The 18,702-nt window shown below is 40.9% G+C and overlaps 1 protein-coding gene across 1 annotated transcript; it reads right to left on the bottom strand.

The window, feature by feature from the left end:
- Positions 1-2,249: 2,249 nt before the first annotated feature.
- On the bottom strand, positions 2,250-18,091 carry LOC114279481 (calcium-dependent protein kinase 32). Its single transcript, XM_028221729.2, has 8 exons — positions 16,820-18,091; positions 4,910-5,033; positions 4,681-4,824; positions 4,000-4,152; positions 3,735-3,850; positions 3,476-3,643; positions 3,030-3,263; positions 2,250-2,739 (listed from the first exon to the last, which is right to left on the bottom strand). The coding sequence occupies exons 1-8, from the start codon at positions 17,324-17,326 to the stop codon at positions 2,584-2,586; spliced, it is 1,602 nt and encodes a 533-aa protein (XP_028077530.2). The 5' UTR covers positions 17,327-18,091; the 3' UTR covers positions 2,250-2,583.
- Between the last annotated feature and the right edge of the window lie 611 nt (positions 18,092-18,702).

Genomic DNA, 18,702 nt, shown 5'->3' with positions numbered 1-18,702 from the left:
TCATTATTACTATCTATGATGAGCATATTATCCACATAAAGACATATAATGACATAACCTTTGTCTATGTTTTTAATATAAACACATTTGTCACACTTATTAATTTTAAATTCATTTGACATCATTGCCTTGTCAAATTTCTCATGCCATTGCTTTTGTAATAACCTCGACCTCTGATTTACGTTAATTTGTGGTTAAATAAGCTTAATCAGTAATTAAGAGAAATTCTGAATTAAATTGCTTGTGTGTGTGTGCAATATTGTGCTTATATCTGTTTAGCGTAGAAAGATTTGTTCTTGTTTTCGTTTCGGTTTGTGAATTGAAGGCCTCATCGGCATCTGATTTAAAAATTTACTTGATTTATGTGTTAATTAGAATTTTTAGAATTTTATGGTAGGTTCAATTGAAACTCAATTTGAAATAATTAAATTAGATTAATTAATGCCACTTTGCTTAGCTTAAACCAAATTAATTAAATATCTCTAAGTGGGCCTATATAAGGCCACTTCTATCACTCCTACACATTTTTGACACCCTTGTTTCCTCATCTATGAACTCAACGTGAGAGAGAGAGAGAGGGAGGATGGATCTCAACTAAAGGATTGAAGAGTTGAGCAAGAATTTACTAGAATTGAAGGATTTGGACTTAGGAACTCAAAATTAAGCTTCTAGCTCTCATCTTGACAAGCTTAGGTAAGAAATCTAACCCCTAGTTATGTAATTGAGTTAGTTTTTGTAAGAATTCAAGTTAAAGAGATAGACTAACATGAGAATGGGCTAGGATTAAAGAATTGTAACTCAAATCATACATGCATGTCCATATTATGAAGTTTTGAAGTTGTTTTCATAAGAATCCTCACATGCATGTTCATATTTTGGTTGTAGACTAAGAATTCACCATGTTTTTTAGTTGAATATTTCATTTGCTCATGTTTTGGAAAGCTATGAACTCAAATTATACATGTATGACATGGTCACATCATAGTCTTACATTTCAAGTTGAATGTTGCACAATTGACATACTTTTGGGCCTTGATTTCATGAAATGATCTTTACACCTTCATATTTTACAAGTTTACACATGTTATCTTAAGTTTTGGGCCCAAAAGGATGTGAATTATAGCTTTGGATTTGAATTTGTAGCTTCGGAGTGCAACCTGGAAATTCTAAATTCCGCACTTCCGCTCGAGCGTGAGATTCTACGCTCGAGCGAAAACCTTTGTTTTTGGATTTCCGCTCGAGCAACTTGAAGTACGCTCAAGCGTGAAATACATGCCCCCTAGAAGTTTCATGTTTTTACAAACTGCTCGAGCGGCGAGTTACGCTCGAGCGGGGAATGAGTCTCGCGCTCGAGCGGCCATCGAGCGTTCATCAAGCGTAAAAATTGCATAAACAGTACTTTTCAAAATAAACTGCCGAACAGGTGCAATTTTTGGACTGAACAGATATGGTTTCAAATGAACAGGTGCAAACACTATTTGAACAGATAACTGCTGGAATGAAGATCTGTCCGAACAATATGAACTGTGCAGTTTCAAAACTGCGTAACTGCAACAGTTTTGAGCGGGTTCCAGTAGTTAAACTTTTTGAAATTTACGGACTGAAAGAGGTAAAACATGGACAAAAAATTTAAATTCAATTTTGGCACCAAATTTGAATTTAATTTCATAAAGAATTTCTGGAAAAAATTCAAATAAATTTCCTCCAAAAATTTAATGTTAAAATCGATCCACAACCCACACCCACGCTCAGCTGGGCTGGATGGCGACAATGTGCACGCGTGTAGTGGTTTGGGATAAGGTTCACTTTATCCATAATTTCTCCCTTCTACAAACTTGAACTGCCCCTTAGAGCCCAACCCAAGTTAGTACACCAAGAGCTCTCTTCAGATCTATCCCAAAAGATGTTTGAAACCCACTCAATTTTAGACTCAAAATTAACCCAAAATAAGCCTATAAAAACTAATTAATTCCAACACTTCAGGTGATTCCAAATTTAGTCAGTTATCAGCTGGCAGTAGAGACAAACATAGGTCCCCATCTAAATTCAAAGGCTGCCCTGATATTTTCAGAGACAAAACTAAATGAAGATGACAAGATACAATTCTCTTCTTTATCCACAATGTTATCCCCAAAATGCGTGGAGAACATTCTATCCTCTCTGCATCAAATGTCCACATTTCAAAAACCAAACAAAAAAATAAATAAATAAATAAAAATTACAAAAAAAACAATCTTGACAAGATTCAATAGACAAAACAAAAGTAGTAGCTTTGACTATTTAATGGAGGTATATATGTCAAAATATTTACAATCACAAATAACCCACTTGCCAGACCACCTTCATCACACATTCACTCCTTTTCTATCCAAACAAATATAGAAGCACTTGAGAAGAAACATATTCGACACTCACAAACCCTACTTATCCTCAAACAGGATCTTTGAAGAGAATTTTCATTTTTTCTTTCTTCTATGAATGGAAAAAAAGAAGAAAAATAATAATTCATAAGCCAACAAAATCAAAACATCTTTCGTTCAAATTTTCGTCATTTTTTTTTTTTTGGCGTTGTCTTTTTTGTAGTTATCTACCCTCGTTCCTTATCTTCAACGATCCATCTTTTATCAATTTCAAGCTCAGACTATTGTACCGCTCTCGTGAATACTGCCTCGACGCTTTTCTCCAATCCGTACCGGCCTTCATCATCGCAGCAAACTCCTCATAACTTATACGGCCATCCTGCAAACACAAGAAATGAAATTAAAAATGGAATCTAGCATGAAGAAGAGTGCATATCTTCTCAGATCAAAATGGATGCACAAAATATGCGGACATGGCAGAATGGGATGAGGCCTCTAACTCCCAAGAATAGCACATTTTAAACTCAGAATCCAAAAAACAAAACAAACTACCATGACCTTGTCAATTCCACATTTAATGTCAATAATTCTAAAGTATTCCAAACTAAACCCAAAATTTAAAGGTTAAGAAAAATACAAAACAAAAACTAGAATAAAACTAATACGGACCTTGTCTGTGTCAACGTCCTGAATGATGGCATTAATGACTTCTTCATTGTTGGTCTCAACTTCATCAGCCAAGGAATCCCTTAGTTCTTCAATCTCTATATACCCACTTTGGTTTTGATCAAAGAATTCAAAGGCTTTGTGAAGGTGATCATCATCATTGCCCATCTTTTTGAGGTGAACTGAAATAGCTACGAACTCCCCATAGTTCAAATGTCCATCCTTATCTACATCGCCCTGTAAAACATCCTCAAATTACTTCATCATGAATAGAACTTCTTTTACACCACTTCTTATAAAGAACACTATTAGAAATGTCATTTATTTCGCAAATTTAAGAAGAATTTCATACAAGTGAAGCCTAAATAAAGTTTATCTAGGCGGGCACTTTATCTGATACAGAGGTCAAAGGCTTAAAAACTGGTTTCCAAATAGAGGATATTACTCACAGCTTCCATAAGAATCCGGAGATCTGAATCAGGCATCTGATGGCCAAGCTTCAGCAATCCAACTCTTAGTTCATCGATGTTGATCTTCCCTCTGTTGTTGGTATCCATCAATTGGAATCCCTCCTTTATGCCCGCCACTTCCTCCACTGACAAATGCTCAGCAATCACCTATTAAACAGAAAGTAATTTTGGTAATGAAATACATGCGCGGAACAAAATAATCTTATTTAGTTTATTCCAATTAGCTTTGAAATGTTACCTTTAGAGCTCGTTTCTTGAGCTTGTTCATCATAGAAAATTGCTTGAGCCTTGCTCTAACAGTTTCACCTAAAGAAACATTCGGAGCCTTGTTGGCGTTTTGTAACCAAGGATGATCTGAAATTAAGAGCAAGCAAAAAACTTGGTTTAGGTTTCTTACATTATGATAGTAGGAATTTGAATGTAATGGTTTAGTTACTTATTTTGCTTGGCATTAAAAATTTATAGAACTATTACCTTGCAATTTCAAAAGAACTATACACTACCTAGCACTTGCTGAGCAGTAAGCCGCTGCTTAGGATCAGGGTTAAGCATCTTCTTTACAAGGTCTTTCGCATTGTCAGAAACTTTGGGCCAAGGGTCCCTCTTAAAATCCACAACAGAACGAATGATTGCTTGGGCAACTCCTTGTTCAGTCTCTGCATGGTACAAAAACAGAATTTTAAATAAGAACTAAACTCCAAGGTATGATTCCACCAAGGACCCATATAATGGTGTACCCATTTATCGATCTAGACAGTTCATCCATAAAGGAATGCTTTGCGGTTAATAATCTTTTTAATTTGACTAATAAGCTATTCATAATTTTATGGGGAAAATTCTAATTGTCATCCTTACAAAGTAAAACATTTCTAGGTATGTTTCTTATACTTGGATTGATAATACCCATCTTATTTGGTTCAATGGGGAGACAAGAAAAAGAAAAAGAAAACTTTGGAAAAAGTATATTCCTCCTTTTAAAGAACACTAAAAGAAGATAACCAAAATGCCATCACCAAAGTCATTTAAACTACAAGGTCATTTGTATAATTGTCACATAAAAGAAAAACGCCTACATAAATTTCTAAATTGCACATAATGCCTGCCCACAAAACCTCATTTTTAACAGTTAGAAACCTCGGGAAGTGAAAAGTAGTCATCAAATCTATGTAAAAACGAACACTAACCTGCCCAAAATGGTGGGACACCACAAAGTAAGATATAAAGGATTACTCCAGCACTCCAGACATCAACTTCTGGACCGTAATTCCGTTTCAGCACCTCAGGAGCCATGTAGTAGGGACTTCCCACAATCTCATTAAATCTCTCACCTGTAGAAATTAAACAAACTTCAGCTAGTGTAAATGAAGGGACCAAGCAAATCTTTCAAGTGTAATGAGTATCAAAAGGCATTACCAGGTTTAAAGAACACCGACAGCCCAAAATCAATTGCCTTCAAATCTGCTGTTTCCTTCTTGTTAGCGAACAAGAAGTTCTCAGGTTTGAGATCCCGATGCATGACCCCATGCGTGTGACACATCTGCAACACACAAAAGAGGACAATAATTTCATGTCTAGAAGCATGTCCAAAACTCAAATTCTTTCAAGGAATAGCTCAGGGAAAATGAAAACAATCACTTCACAAAGCATAAAGAAAAAATGGAAATAGCCAATAGAACAGTTGGCTTCATGTGTTTAAAAAGAAAATAAAATTACCAAAAATGGAGCAAACTAAAAGCCCGCACCACATAGTAAATAATAGTCAGAAGACAATGACTCAAATTGTAAAGATGCAAGTACCTAGTTCACAAATGGGCAAGATTTCATGTTTTGCGACAAGGACAAATGAAACTGAGATCTCAACATCTTACCATAGGAACTAGAATCTTGAAATGGAACCAAGATATGCTAAAGTTTTTAGGTCACCCAAGCTCAGATGAAAAATTATTCTCAAATGGATGAAACTGAAAAGGGAAATTGAAATTTGTATCGAGCAATTTATCTCCACCAGGACTTAAATTCCCTTAATTCCAACAACTAACCCACAAATCCAGTTAATGTAAGATGCGCCGAGTAATCAAGATCATTACCAGGAAATAACCGAAACTAAATCAAATAACCATTGGCTGCAGACATAAGTAAACTCTTTGGGGTCCTCAGTTAAGGCTTAAACTCTCCTTTTGTGCATTAATATTGTGGGGACATATTTTTTGAATACCAACACGTGGCATGGTGACGCCGACGTGTCAGCCGAGGTGCCACGTGCCCTGGTAGTTAAGCCGAGGTAATCTCGGAGAAGCCGAGGTAATCTCGGAGAAGCCGAGGTCATCTCCGAAGATGTCGGAGTCCGAAGATAAGGGACAAGAGTCCTAAGGCAAAGAGGGGACTTAGTTAAGATAAGGATAAAGCTCTTAGGGAGTTTATCTCTATCTCTTAAAGAGTCCAGAGTAAGCACTAAGATTGGAGTTCATAGAAGTCATACTTCTAGTTGGACTTGGATTGAGTACATTATAAAAGAAAGGCACCCCCGTGGGTCTAAGGTATGTAATTCATACTTTGAGTATTCAGTTTAATACTTGATTATCCTTGAGAATCATACTGACTTGATCGTCGGAGTGCCCCCGGGTGGAAGAACCACCGCCGGAGCTTTTCTTTTCTGTTACAGGTTGCTGGAGCCATCTATTCTGCCGGTGCTTAGCTGCTGATCACTAAACGGGCAGTGTGGTCAGATTTTTACCCACACAATTTGGCGCCGTCTGTGGGAACGAAGGAAGAATAGATGGCCAGTAACGGACAACAAGGAAACGCTGGGGACGATGCTCCTTCTGGAAGCAGCAGACCGATTAACCTTGACACCGAAGGAGACAATCGCAATGCAGAAGCCCGTGACCAGGGTCACAGGGAGAACGACGATATCCAGGAAGGTGACACAACAAAAAGATCAAACCAAGGAAAATACTACAATGAAGACAACCTCCAGGTATGGAGGGACAGGTGCCTACGCAGAGACGAGGAAGTAAAGGAATTAGCAAACAAGTTGGCGGACCTCCAGTCGGTCGTCAACTTCATGATGCAGAACAATGTTATGCAACCACCATACCCGCTGCAAGATACGCCAATGCCAGCAACCAACACCCAGAAGGGTGGAGGAAAAACAATCCCCGAGGTCCCTCAACATACCAGGAGCGGAAGGCATTCTCACCGGCCTTCCAGGGAAGTCGGACGAGAAAGGCCGAGGCAAGAAGAGTCCCGAAGGACGCAACACATGAAGAATCCAGACCCCAAAGAACACCGACATGTTCAGGGGCAAGTACTCCACTTTGACACAACCCATGAAGAGAGACCCAAACGGACCCACCTCGAGGCCGAGAGCAGTATACCAAAAAGACTAAAATCAAAAGACAGCCGAGCTCCAGGGAGGAGCAAAGAAGACTTAAGGGACTACCTCAAGAGGAGGCAGCAAAATGCAGAGGCCGAGGTAAACTCCCCAGTAAAACCGAAGACAGCCTTCTCGGTAGAACTGGACAAATTCGAACCACCCAAGAGGTTCAGTATGCCGAGGTTCCAAATCTATGATGGTAAGTCAGATCCAAACTTTCATGTTGGGCTATACCTAAATTCAATGGCACTATATAGCGGGAACGAACCATTGCTCTGCAAGGTATTCCCCTCATCCTTTGGGGAAATTGCATCTGATTGGTTCCACAAAAGGAAGTATAAAGACATGGGAAGGCCTGGCCGAGATGTTTGTGGCCAGGTTCGTGACCAACAAGCTGCAACCCCTGAGGGTTGATGCTTTGATGGCTCTAAGAATAACCAAGGAAGAAGGCCTTAGGGCCTATGCGAAGAGATACTACGAGGTGTTCAACCGAATACCTGAATGCAACCAGGAAGTAGCAGTCGTGTCTTTCAAGAACGGCCTGAAAGATGACTGCCCACTACGGAAGTCTTTGGCAAAAACACTGCCAAAGAGCATGGAAGAACTCATGGCACGAATTGAGAAATACGCCAGGGCCGAGGAAGATACGTCGGGAAACAAAGAGGTGAAGCAAGAAAAGGGAAACGGCTCGCCAAAACGAGGCCGAATCAACAATGGACTCACCAGGCAAGAAATAGAATTAAGAAATAAACAGGCGGTAACCACGGTATTCCGGATCCCCATCCATAAAATCTTGGATCGGATTCGGAATCAACCATATTTCAGGGCTCCAGAAAGAGCACCAGGGGAATTCATGGGAAAAAACGTCGGCAGACGTTGTGCCTACCACAATGAAGGAGGGCATCCAACTCAAGGTTGCAGGGCCTTAAAAGCACACTTGGAGGACCTAGTAAGGCAAGGCCTTTTGAGGGACCTGGTCGATGAGGCCAGAACAAGGGAAGAACAGGCAAGGTTGCCTCAAGCACCAGCAGCACCCCCTCCCCCAGCACAGCGACCACAGGCAGGAGAACCAAGGGTGGTCAATGTGATCCACTCAAGGGTCAACGAAAACGAGGTCAGAGGAGAAACCCAGAGGGTAAGACATTTACAGCATATCCACCAAGTTGGGGACAAGAGACATCGGCCAGAAGAATGCCAAGGGCCAACAATAGCCTTTACCGAAGCCGACCTAGAACTGGTCCAACATCCGCATAATGATGCCTTGGTAGTATCCCTCCAGGTTGGGGAATGCCAAGTAAAACGCATCCTAATAGACCAAGGCAGCTCCTGTGATATCATGTACGTCAGATGTTACAGAGAGCTAGGCCTTCACCCCGATGACCTAGAGCAATCCAGCGGCCCGATGGTCGGCTTTAATGGGACGCCAACATGGCCACTGGGCGCAACAAGCTTGGAGGTACAAGCCGGCACTAAAAAGATCAGGACAGAATTCCTGGTTATTGACACACCCTCACCATACAACATCATCCTTGGAAGACCGTGGTTGCATACAATGGGGGCAATTCCCTCGACGTTGCACCAACTACTCCGATTCCCAACAGAGAATGGGATTGAAGAAGTCAGAGGGGATCAACTACAAGCCAAAAATTGCTCAATGGCAGCGATAAAGTCCACCTGTAGTATACAGGAGCCAAAGAAAGCAGAAGTTGAAGAGGGAGACATGGAAGTCCTGGAAGACGTCGGGAAAGAACCGACCGAAAAAAGCGAAGAAGCGCTAAAGAAAATCCTCGTCCAGGAGGGCGACGAAGAACGATTTTTTCTTCTCGGCTCTGGCTTAGCTGAAGAGGAAGAAAAGGAACTAGAAGATTTTTTAAGGGCAAACATAGAGGCATTCGCCTGGACACCCTATGAAATGCCTGGCATTGACCCCGAGGTCACTTGCCACAGTCTGAATGTCGACAGATCGGCAAAACCAGTGATTCAACGAGCCCGAAGGCCGACGTTGTTACACGTCGAAGCGGTCGAGGAAGAGGTAGACAGACTCCTTGAAGCCAGGGCAATCCGAGAAGTTCAGTACCCAACGTGGCTGTCCAACACAGTAGTGGTAAAAAAGAAGAATGGTAAGTGGAGGGTTTGTGTGGATTTTACCAGCCTCAACAAAGCTTGCCCCAAGGACAGCTTCCCTCTGCCCAAAATCGACCAACTGGTAGACGCCACTTCGGGACACGAAAGAATGAGTTTTTTAGACGCATACAGAGGGTACCACCAGATTGCTATGTACCCTCCAGATGAGGAGAAGACCGCGTTCATCACCCCGAAAGGCCTGTACTGTTATAAGGTAATGCCTTTTGGGCTGAAAAACGCAGGAGCAACCTATCAGAGGTTAGTAACAAAGATGTTTAAACATCTGATCGGCAAAACAGTAGAAGTTTACATTGATGACATGGTCGTAAAGACCAAGGAGTCAAAAGGTCATCTTGCCGACCTAAAAGAGGTCTTTGACATACTCAAAAGATATCGGCTCCGACTCAACGCCGCAAAGTGTGCCTTCGGAGTTGGGTCAGGTAAATTCCTAGGCTATCTGGTAACAAGAAAGGGCATAGAGGCCAGCCCAGACCAAATCAAAGCCATTTTGGAGCTACAGAGCCCAACATCGGCAAAGCAAGTCCAAATGCTCACTGGAAGGGCCGCAGCCCTGAACCGATTCATCAGCAGAAGCTCGGACAAGTGCAGACCCTTCTTTAACCTGGTAAAAAAAGCCACAGACTTCCTGTGGACCGAAGAATGTGAAGCAGCCTTAACCGATCTGAAAAGTGCTAATCCGCAAGGAAAAAGGGGAGCAGAAAGCTGTCTATTATGTAAGCAAGACTTTGGCTAACGCAGAAACAAGGTACCTACCACTGGAAAAATTAATGCTAGCCTTGGTAATGGCCTCAAAGAAACTAAGCCATTACTTCCAGGCACACAAGATTGTGGTTCTAACAGAGCACCCATTGAAGTCCTTATTACATCAAGGAGACTTAACAGGAAGGATAGCAAAATGGGCAGTAACACTGGGACAGTTTGACCTAGAATTCAGGCCAAGAACAGCAATAAAGGGCCAAGTTTTGGCCGACTTCGTCGCAGAACTCACACCTGAAGCCATCGCACCTCAGGCTCCGTCGAGCCGAGATGAGCACCACCCCGACAAACAAAAAGAAACCCAGTCAAAGACAAAACAGCAAGAGAAAGAAAGGCTCAGACCATGCAGCATCTACATCGGCGATTCGTTCAGACTATATGTCGATGGAAGTTCAAACCGCCAGGGAGCAGGAGCAGGAGTACTGCTGATATCTCCAGATGGAGAGATTGTAGAACAATCCATCCGACTGGGGTTCAAAGCCTCCAATAACGAAGCAGAATATGAGGCATTAATTGCAGGACTAAAGCTAGCAGCAGCAACAGAGGCAGACGAGGTAATTGTTTTTTGTGATTCACAATTAATTGTTAACCAGTCAACAGGAGAATTTGCAGCCAGAGACGAAAGAATGTCGGCATATGCAAAGGAAGTCATCCGACTGGCGGCCCTATTTCAGAACTGCAGATTACTCCAAGTCAGCCGAGATGACAACACCCACGCCGACGCATTAGCCAACCTGGCCAGTTCAATTCAAACTGGAAAAACAAGGACAATTATGATCGACTACATGTCGGCCCCGAGTATAGATAAACAGAGCACCGAACAAGAAACAATGTGCGTGGGCCTTGGACCAAGCTGGATGGATGCAATCATTGCATTCCTAAAAGAGGGGAAGCTGCCAGAAGACCACAAAGAAGCACATAAAATTAGACTGAAATCGGCCAGATTCAGCCTAACAGCGGAAGGCCATCTTTACAGGAGATCCTTCACTGGACCACTTTTAAGGTGCGTACACCCTTTGCAGGTTGAAGATTTTCTTTATGAGATCCATGAAGGAATTTGTGGAAGCCATGCCGGGGGCAGATCGTTAGCCCATAGGGCCATTACCCAGGGGTATTGGTGGCCCTACATGCAAAAGGATGCCGAAGCCTATGTAAAGAGATGTGAGCAATGTCAAAGGTTTGCACCTTTGATACATCAGCCAGCTGCCGACCTAAACCCAGTATCCAGCCCCTGGCCGTTTGCCCAATGGGGCATGGATCTGGTAGGACAACTTCCCCAGGCAACTGGGCAAAGAAAATATTTACTGGTAGCAACGGACTACTTCACAAAATGGATAGAGGCAGAACCTCTTGCCAAAATCCGAGATGTGGATGTCAAGAATTTTATTTGGCGAAACATAATCACCAGATTTGGGATTCCAAGAGCAATAGTTGCCGACAACGGAACACAGTTCGACAGCAAACTTATCAAAAACTTCTGTGCGAAATTCAAGATAAAAAACTATTTCTCAACTCCAAGTTTTCCTCAAAGTAATGGGCAAGCAGAGGCGTCCAACAAAGTAATCCTGGATGGGATAAAGAAGAGGCTCCAAGCAGCAAAGGGAAAGTGGGTGGACGAGCTGCCCAACGTACTTTGGGCATATCGGACCACGCCGAGAAGATCAACGGGAGAATCCCCTTTTGCCATGGCCTATGGCACAGAAGCAGTCATCCCATTGGAGATCGGCATCCCAGGGATCAGAACCCAGGGAGTAGAGAATGGCACCAATGACATACTCTTAGCCCGAGACCTGGATCTGCTGGAAGAACGAAGAGAGAAGGCTGCAATTCAGCTTGCAGCATACCAGCAACAGCTTGCCAGAGCTTACAACAAGAAGGTTAATCCAAGGGATTTTCAAGTTGGCGACTTAGTCCTAAGAAAAGTCGTCGGAAACAAGAAGGATCCCAGGGAAGGCAAGCTTGGCCCGAACTGGGAAGGACCCTACAGAGTTACTTCAGTATTGGGCAATGGAGCATATCGGCTTGAAGACAATGAGGGCAAAGCACTACCCAGACCTTGGAATACTTGTAACTTGAAATTCTTCTATCATTAGATAAACATCATTGTTTGGCCGATATTATCAATAAAGTCTTTTCAGAATTCTCTCAACACGTATGATTAATGGTTATTGAAGACATATCAAACTCAGGCAAACTAAACCGATATAATTCCTTGATCCACTTGTTGAAATTTGTAGCAATTTACAAGTTGGAATCAAGCTGATTCCTTATCTTCACTTGTTGAAATTTGTAGCAATTTACAAGTTGAAGTTAAGCCGATGTTATTCCTTGATCCACTTGTTGAAATTTGTAGCAATTTACAAGTTGGAATCAAGCTGATTCCTTATCTTCACTTGTTGAAATTTGTAGCAATTTACAAGTTGAAGTTAAGCCGATGTTATTCCTTGATCCACTTGTTGAAATTTGTAGCAATTTACAAGTTGGAATCAAGCTGATTCCTTATCTTCACTTGTTGAAATTTGTAGCAATTTACAAGTTGAAGTTAAGCCGATGTTATTCCTTGATCCACTTGTTGAAATTTGTAGCAATTTACAAGTTGGAATCAAGCTGATTCCTTATCTTCACTTGTTAAAATTTGTAGCAATTTACAAGTTGAAGTTAAGCCGATGTTATTCCTTGATCCACTTGTTGAAATTTGTAGCAATTTACAAGTTGGAATCAAGCTGATTCCCTACCTTCACTTGTTGAAATTTGTAGCAATTTACAAGTCGAAGATAGGCCGAGATTATTGCGTAAGTTCTCATAGCAATATGTGGGTTGTCTGAACCCTAGAGAAGATGCTTAACACTTGTTGAAAGTTGTAGCCATTTACAAGGTTATGTTAACCCGACGTATGATCACCCACTGAGGTATACAGAAAATTAACGGGTCGATGCAAAGGTCAAGTATATTATTTAAACACTTGTTGAAATTTGTAGCAATTTACAAGTAGGTTAGAACGAAATCATTGTTTAAATACTTATTGAAAACTTAAAAAAAAGATGGCAAAAGTATACATTGAGTAGTATATGTTTAGTTCTTGACAGAATTTATACAAGGTTTGCAGGTCAGTATCCTGCCGAAGTAAAAGCCTTGCAGTTATACCCAGGGTATGTAACCCCGAGAAGATTGCACAAAGAAAGCATGCAAAAATTTCTAAGTATAGAACTATGCAGAAGCAAGCAACAGAACATCACAAGATCAAAAATATCCATTGCAAGAACAGTTGCAATTACATACTGAAAAAGGCACATCGGCCATAAGAAGGAATGTACATTGTTCAGGAATTAAAAGAAAGAACAAAGTCCAAAATCCAGAAAAGAAAGAAGGGAAAATCAAGACTCTTGAACATCAGCAGCAGCAGAAACTGGAACCTCGGATGATTCAGCTGGAATATCCTCGGCCACCTTCTCCGCTCGTATTTCGGCATCTATCTCTGCTAAAGTTGTGTCAAGACTTCTGTCAGTCAGAAGAAGATCAGATGATGGACACCCCTGAACAGGTTCCCTGGGCACTTCCTCAGCCTCATCACCCACTTCATCTTGAGTTAAGTCTAAAATTTGCTCAGCTGGAAAGGACTTGGCCTCAGTAGCGCCCTTGGGTTTTCTCACCAAGGCTTCACCTTCATCTTCGTCTTCACCCTCAGCTTCTACCTCGGTCTCTGATTCATCCTCAGCTTGACTTGGAGGAAGAAATGGTAAAAGATTAGCATCAACCTGGCGCAATGGCGAGTCAGCAGGGAGATCAAGCTTCTTTATCAGAGACATCCAACCAAGGGAAAATCCCCTGTTGCATGCCTGCCTGACTTGAAGTTTGTATTCTTCTGCAACGTCGGCCATGCCTTGAGCATAGGCCTTTTCATCGGCCTCCTTGACTTCGGCCTCCTTGGTGGCCAGAGCTTGTTGAAGTTCTTTTTGCGCTTGGACCTTCTGAGCCTCGGCCTCCCTTTTCTCGGCCTCAGCTACTTTTTTAACGGCCTCAGCAGCTTCGGCCTTCTCAAGAGCTAAGGTTTGGTTCTTCGTCGCAGCCTCGGCTTGATCCTCTAGTTTCTTCATTTTTACCTCAAGAGCCCTTAATTCTCTCTTCATTGAGGTCGCTTCCCTCTTCATATCAACCAATCTTTGACGATTCTCAAAGGATTGCATTGAAAATGAGTGGGCATGTTGGATAGCCTGAATGCAAACAGAAGTATCAGAAAAATTTCTCAGAAAGAAAAAGAAGGAAGAAACATAAATACAAATAGAAATACTTACTTGAGCAGAGTGTTGGAGCATCAGAGCGTAATTTTCGTACTCACTGAACTTGGCATTTCGCTCCAAGTCATTCGGTAGAAGAAGAGCAGTGCTAAGGGCAACAGCAACGTTGATATCATCAGCACTTTCACTAGCCATGATTGGCCTGTCCTCCAGAGAAAGATCAGGGGCCCATGGGATGTCAGGCTTCTTTGAAGCCGAGGTCGTCGCAGACGATGACCTTGGCCTCTTTGTTTGTGTAGATCCTGAGGGTTGGCCCTCAGCAGACCTTTTGGTTGCAGTAGAGGTTGATTTTTCGAGGGACGTCGGGTAAAATGGATTTGTGTGTGGGGACAAAGTTCAATAATACTGGGGCTTTTCGTTTAAGGATTGGAAGACCAAGAAGTGTTCTCAGATCTGGTCCTGGGAAGAAGGATTGACGAAAATTTTTCGGTGGTTGATGAAGATCTGCAAAAAATCAGACGTCAGAAACAACAAAAGTATTTAAGTGTTGAATGAAAACAACTAAGTATTGACTCAGGGCTCTTACTCTTGCCCTCTGTAAGTGTTCGAGGAAGAGGGTAAAGGTGGACATCTTCATCTGGGCCAAATTCCCAATTTCCAGAGGCAATAAGATAGTCATCTCCAGCCCCCTTGTTGGAGTCTGGAAGGTCGGCTATAATCTTGTACTGAGTGGATCTCGGCTTAAGGTAATATACAAAACCCCTATCCTTCAGATCAAGAGGGCACATGGTATAACAATATTGAAGGTCGGCGAGGGTGATTCTGAGGTTTTCTTGCCTAGCTAAGGCTATAATACCATTAATTATCCTATAGGAATTGATAGCAAGTTGCATGGGGTTTAGCTTATAGAAATAGAGAACTTGACGAAAAAGGGGATCGAGTGGAAGCCGAAGTCCACATTCGATAAAAGCAACTACTGGAAAAGGCATTGAATGGTCTGTAGGCACGATAGTGTCATTATCCCCAGCCAGCTTAAGATGAACGTCGGCTGGGATAGAGAATTCTTGCCTAAAGTATTCAAGACTTGTTGGGGTATTTACCCTGTGCCTCCACATACCCATTGTGTCGGCCTAAATTAAGAGGAATATGTTTCAGAAGACGGGCGTTTTTCAGGTTTCCCTAAAGATTAAGGGTTTTACAGACAAATCCCAAATCTACGAACTATTAAGATAAAGATCGAGGGCACAGATCTGGGGCAGATATAAAAAAGAGAAAACAAAAACGAGGTTTCAGATTCAAGAACAGAGGTATAATTTTCAGAAACAAAAGAGGTACAGGAAAAAATCAAGAACAGCGGCGAAAAGAATGATGGAAAAGCATAGAGGTTCAAAATATAGCCACAAAATTCAAAATACAAATAAATCCCAGACCTCGAGTAAGATCAGTAATGGCAACAGACTGACAATAGCGCATAAAGAGAATGAAAGAAATTAAAGGAAAGGGACTTACCAGGAGAAGTGAAGCCAAGGCAATACTCGTTGAATCCAGAAACCAGTTGCGACAGCAAAAAAGGCTTTGCAAGAAATACGGGACTAAGAACAGTTCCAGAGAAGAAATTGAAGCAATAGCAGATTTGAAGAGGAAGAACGAGCTTTCGGAAGAGAAAGAGTAAAGAAGATGAAAAGAAAAAGTGAAGAAAAGATAGAGGCAAAAGAAGTTTTGTCAAAAATTTGAAACGGCGGCAAAAATAGGGCAATTATTGCGCCTAGGGTAACGCACGCGTCAGACGGCGCGGACGAACGAACAGACAGCTTCCAGGCGCGTCACTAACACGCTCAAACAAAGACGAAACACGTGGAAGGAACAGTTAGACATGAATGACAGCTCATGTGCATAGGGGAGTACGACCGAAGCCACGTTCTCCGAAGAGAACACGTCGGCTGAAAGAAGATAATCTTGGCAAAAGCAGTCTTCTTGAGCCATTATTCAGAAAGGAAGTGACAAAAAATTCGGAATAAGTTCCATCACCTCAGAATTCCGAGGTAATAGAACCTAGGGGGCAGTTGTGGGGACATATTTTTTGAATACCAACACGTGGCATGGTGACGCCGACGTGTCAGCCGAGGTGCCACGTGCCCTGGTAGTTAAGCCGAGGTAATCTCGGAGAAGCCGAGGTAATCTCGGAGAAGCCGAGGTCATCTCCGAAGATGTCGGAGTCCGAAGATAAGGGACAAGAGTCCTAAGGCAAAGAGGGGACTTAGTTAAGATAAGGATAAAGCTCTTAGGGAGTTTATCTCTATCTCTTAAAGAGTCCAGAGTAAGCACTAAGATTGGAGTTCATAGAAGTCATACTTCTAGTTGGACTTGGATTGAGTACATTATAAAAGAAAGGCACCCCCGTGGGTCTAAGGTATGTAATTCATACTTTGAGTATTCAGTTTAATACTTGATTATCCTTGAGAATCATACTGACTTGATCGTCGGAGTGCCCCCGGGTGGAAGAACCACCGCCGGAGCTTTTCTTTTCTGTTACAGGTTGCTGGAGCCATCTATTCTGCCGGTGCTTAGCTGCTGATCACTAAACGGGCAGTGTGGTCAGATTTTTACCCACACAAATATAAATATATATATATATATATAAGTACATATTATCTCCAGCTAATAATCATATTGAATTAATTGTCGTACTCTACTTAAAAACATAAATGCAAGTGTAATCAGTTAATTCAACACAATAAAATTGGAAGATGGTATACAGATCAAAGCAATAACAATAATATAAGTTACATAAAAACAAAGATAGATCTTCACCATAATAACTTCGACAATTGTTCGAGTCACAGCTGCAGCCGCCCTTTCGGTGTAATGCCCCCTAGCAACAATTCGATCGAACAATTCACCCCCCTCGCATAGCTCCATCACCAAGTGGACAGCACTATCATCCTCATAAGTGTCCTTCAAGGTGACAATATTAGGATGTGGTGGCATATGCTTCATGATCTCAACCTCCCTCCTCACATCCTCAATATCCACTCTAGTCCTCAGCTTCTTCTTGGATATTGATTTGCAAGCAAACACATCCTTAGAAGATTTATCAGTACACAAATAGGTAACCCCGAATTCACCGCGCCCGAGCTCGCGACCCAGCTCGTATCTCTGCTCTATTTCATGTCCAGTTGGGTTGTCCAATACATAGGACTTGTAACCACCATTTCCAACTGTGTGGTTTGTACCATAGTCAATAGCAAATGGGTTTTGTTTTTTTCCCTTCTTTTTCTTCTCTGTTTCAAGAGATGGCGTCACACAACAATTTCCCATAAATCAATCCCTTCAATTCTCAACTTTTTTTGATGTTTTGATGTAATGGGTTCCAATGTTTAACCAAACTATGGGTCAAAATCAATCAAAATCTTAAAAAACAATAAGAAACCAAGAGGGAAAAAAAAAAATCTTCAATTTCTCAAAATCAAAGCTTCAAATCTCAGGCTTTTTCGATCTGGGTCTCCATATTTGAGCAATATATAGGTGATGATAGATCAAACTCTGATCTTTTCTACACAAAACATAAAGAATTTCAAGAGTACAAAACCTGGGTTTTCTTCTTCAACTTCAAAACTGGAGGATGAGCTTCAACACCAACTCTGAATTCTAGGATCTTGTAACCCAATTCTGATTTTCCAAATAAAAAAATTAAATAAAGTTATATGGGTATTAATGGGAATGTTCAAGGAAAAAGAGGGAATTCAGAGGGAATTGGAAACACTGAAAATTCTTGGAAGATGGAGAGAAGATTTATGGGAGAAAAGAAAAGGGTTTGGGGTGAAGAAGAAGATGAGAATAGGAATTTTGCGTGTGAATCCTGTCATGGAAGAAGATGGAGAGAGAGAGAGAGAGCGAAAAGGTCAAAGCCATTATCAAAGAGACTTCCTTCCTACCCCCTCTCTCTCTATAATTTTCTCTCTCTCTCTCTCTCTCTGCCCCCTCCAAGAGGATAGAGAAAAAAGAGACTTCTTTTCTGTTTTCTCGTTGTTTTTTTGTTTCCAAAAACATCCAAAACAAATTTCAGAAGCTTGGAAGGGAGATTCGTATTTACAACGCGATTTTGTCTTTTTAGTCCCTCGTTTGACCTAAGATTTGTTGGGAGTAATGCCTCGTTTGATAAGTTACTCTTTTCTTTTTCTTTTTTTAAGTAAAAAAGTCAAAAAATTTATTAAAAAAATAAAAAATTAGTAATTCATATTAAAAAATTAAAAATTCTCTTTTCTCTTTATTTTTTACATATCTTTTTCTAAAAGCTAAAGAATCATTCCAAACATACGAGTTTTATTTAGCTCATATTTTAACCAAATAGTCAAAAAATTACTAAATTAGTTTATTCTCAAACAAGGCCTAAACTCTCATTTGGCATTTAATAGTTTTAATTTAAAAATTAAAAAAGTTAAAATACTTATAACTTATATTAAAAAATTAAAAAAAAAATCTCTTTATTTTTCATATATCTTTTTTGTAAAAAATTTAAAAATTATTTAAAATATATTCAGTGTGTTTTGTTTGAATTTTCTGAATTAAGTTTTTAAAAACTAACTTTTTTGATTTTTGTGTTTTTTTGTTTTTAGTGAATATTTTTAAAATTTTAAACATTTTTTTTTATTTTTTTTAGATGCACCTTAGTTAGATGTATCTAAAAAGTAAAA

Source organism: Camellia sinensis, chromosome 5 (genome assembly GCF_055761805.1).
Source record: "Camellia sinensis isolate YWXY chromosome 5, ASM5576180v1, whole genome shotgun sequence".
NCBI lineage: Eukaryota > Viridiplantae > Streptophyta > Magnoliopsida > Ericales > Theaceae > Camellia > Camellia sinensis.
This window is presented reverse-complemented; position numbering and strand designations above follow the sequence as displayed.

What these genes read in the sequence shown, in the direction of transcription:
- LOC114279481 (XM_028221729.2), bottom strand. Translation starts at nt 17,326, where the DNA reads ATGGGAAATTGTTGTGTGACGCCATCTCTTGAAACAGAGAAGAAAAAG. An exon ending in TACTGCTCAGCAAGTGCTAG is followed by an intron (nt 3,851 to 3,999) that starts GTAGTGTATAGT and finishes TCTTAATTTCAG; the next exon opens with ATCATCCTTGGTTACAAAAC. An exon ending in TCAAGAAACGAGCTCTAAAG is followed by an intron (nt 3,644 to 3,734) that starts GTAACATTTCAA and finishes TCTGTTTAATAG; the next exon opens with GTGATTGCTGAGCATTTGTC.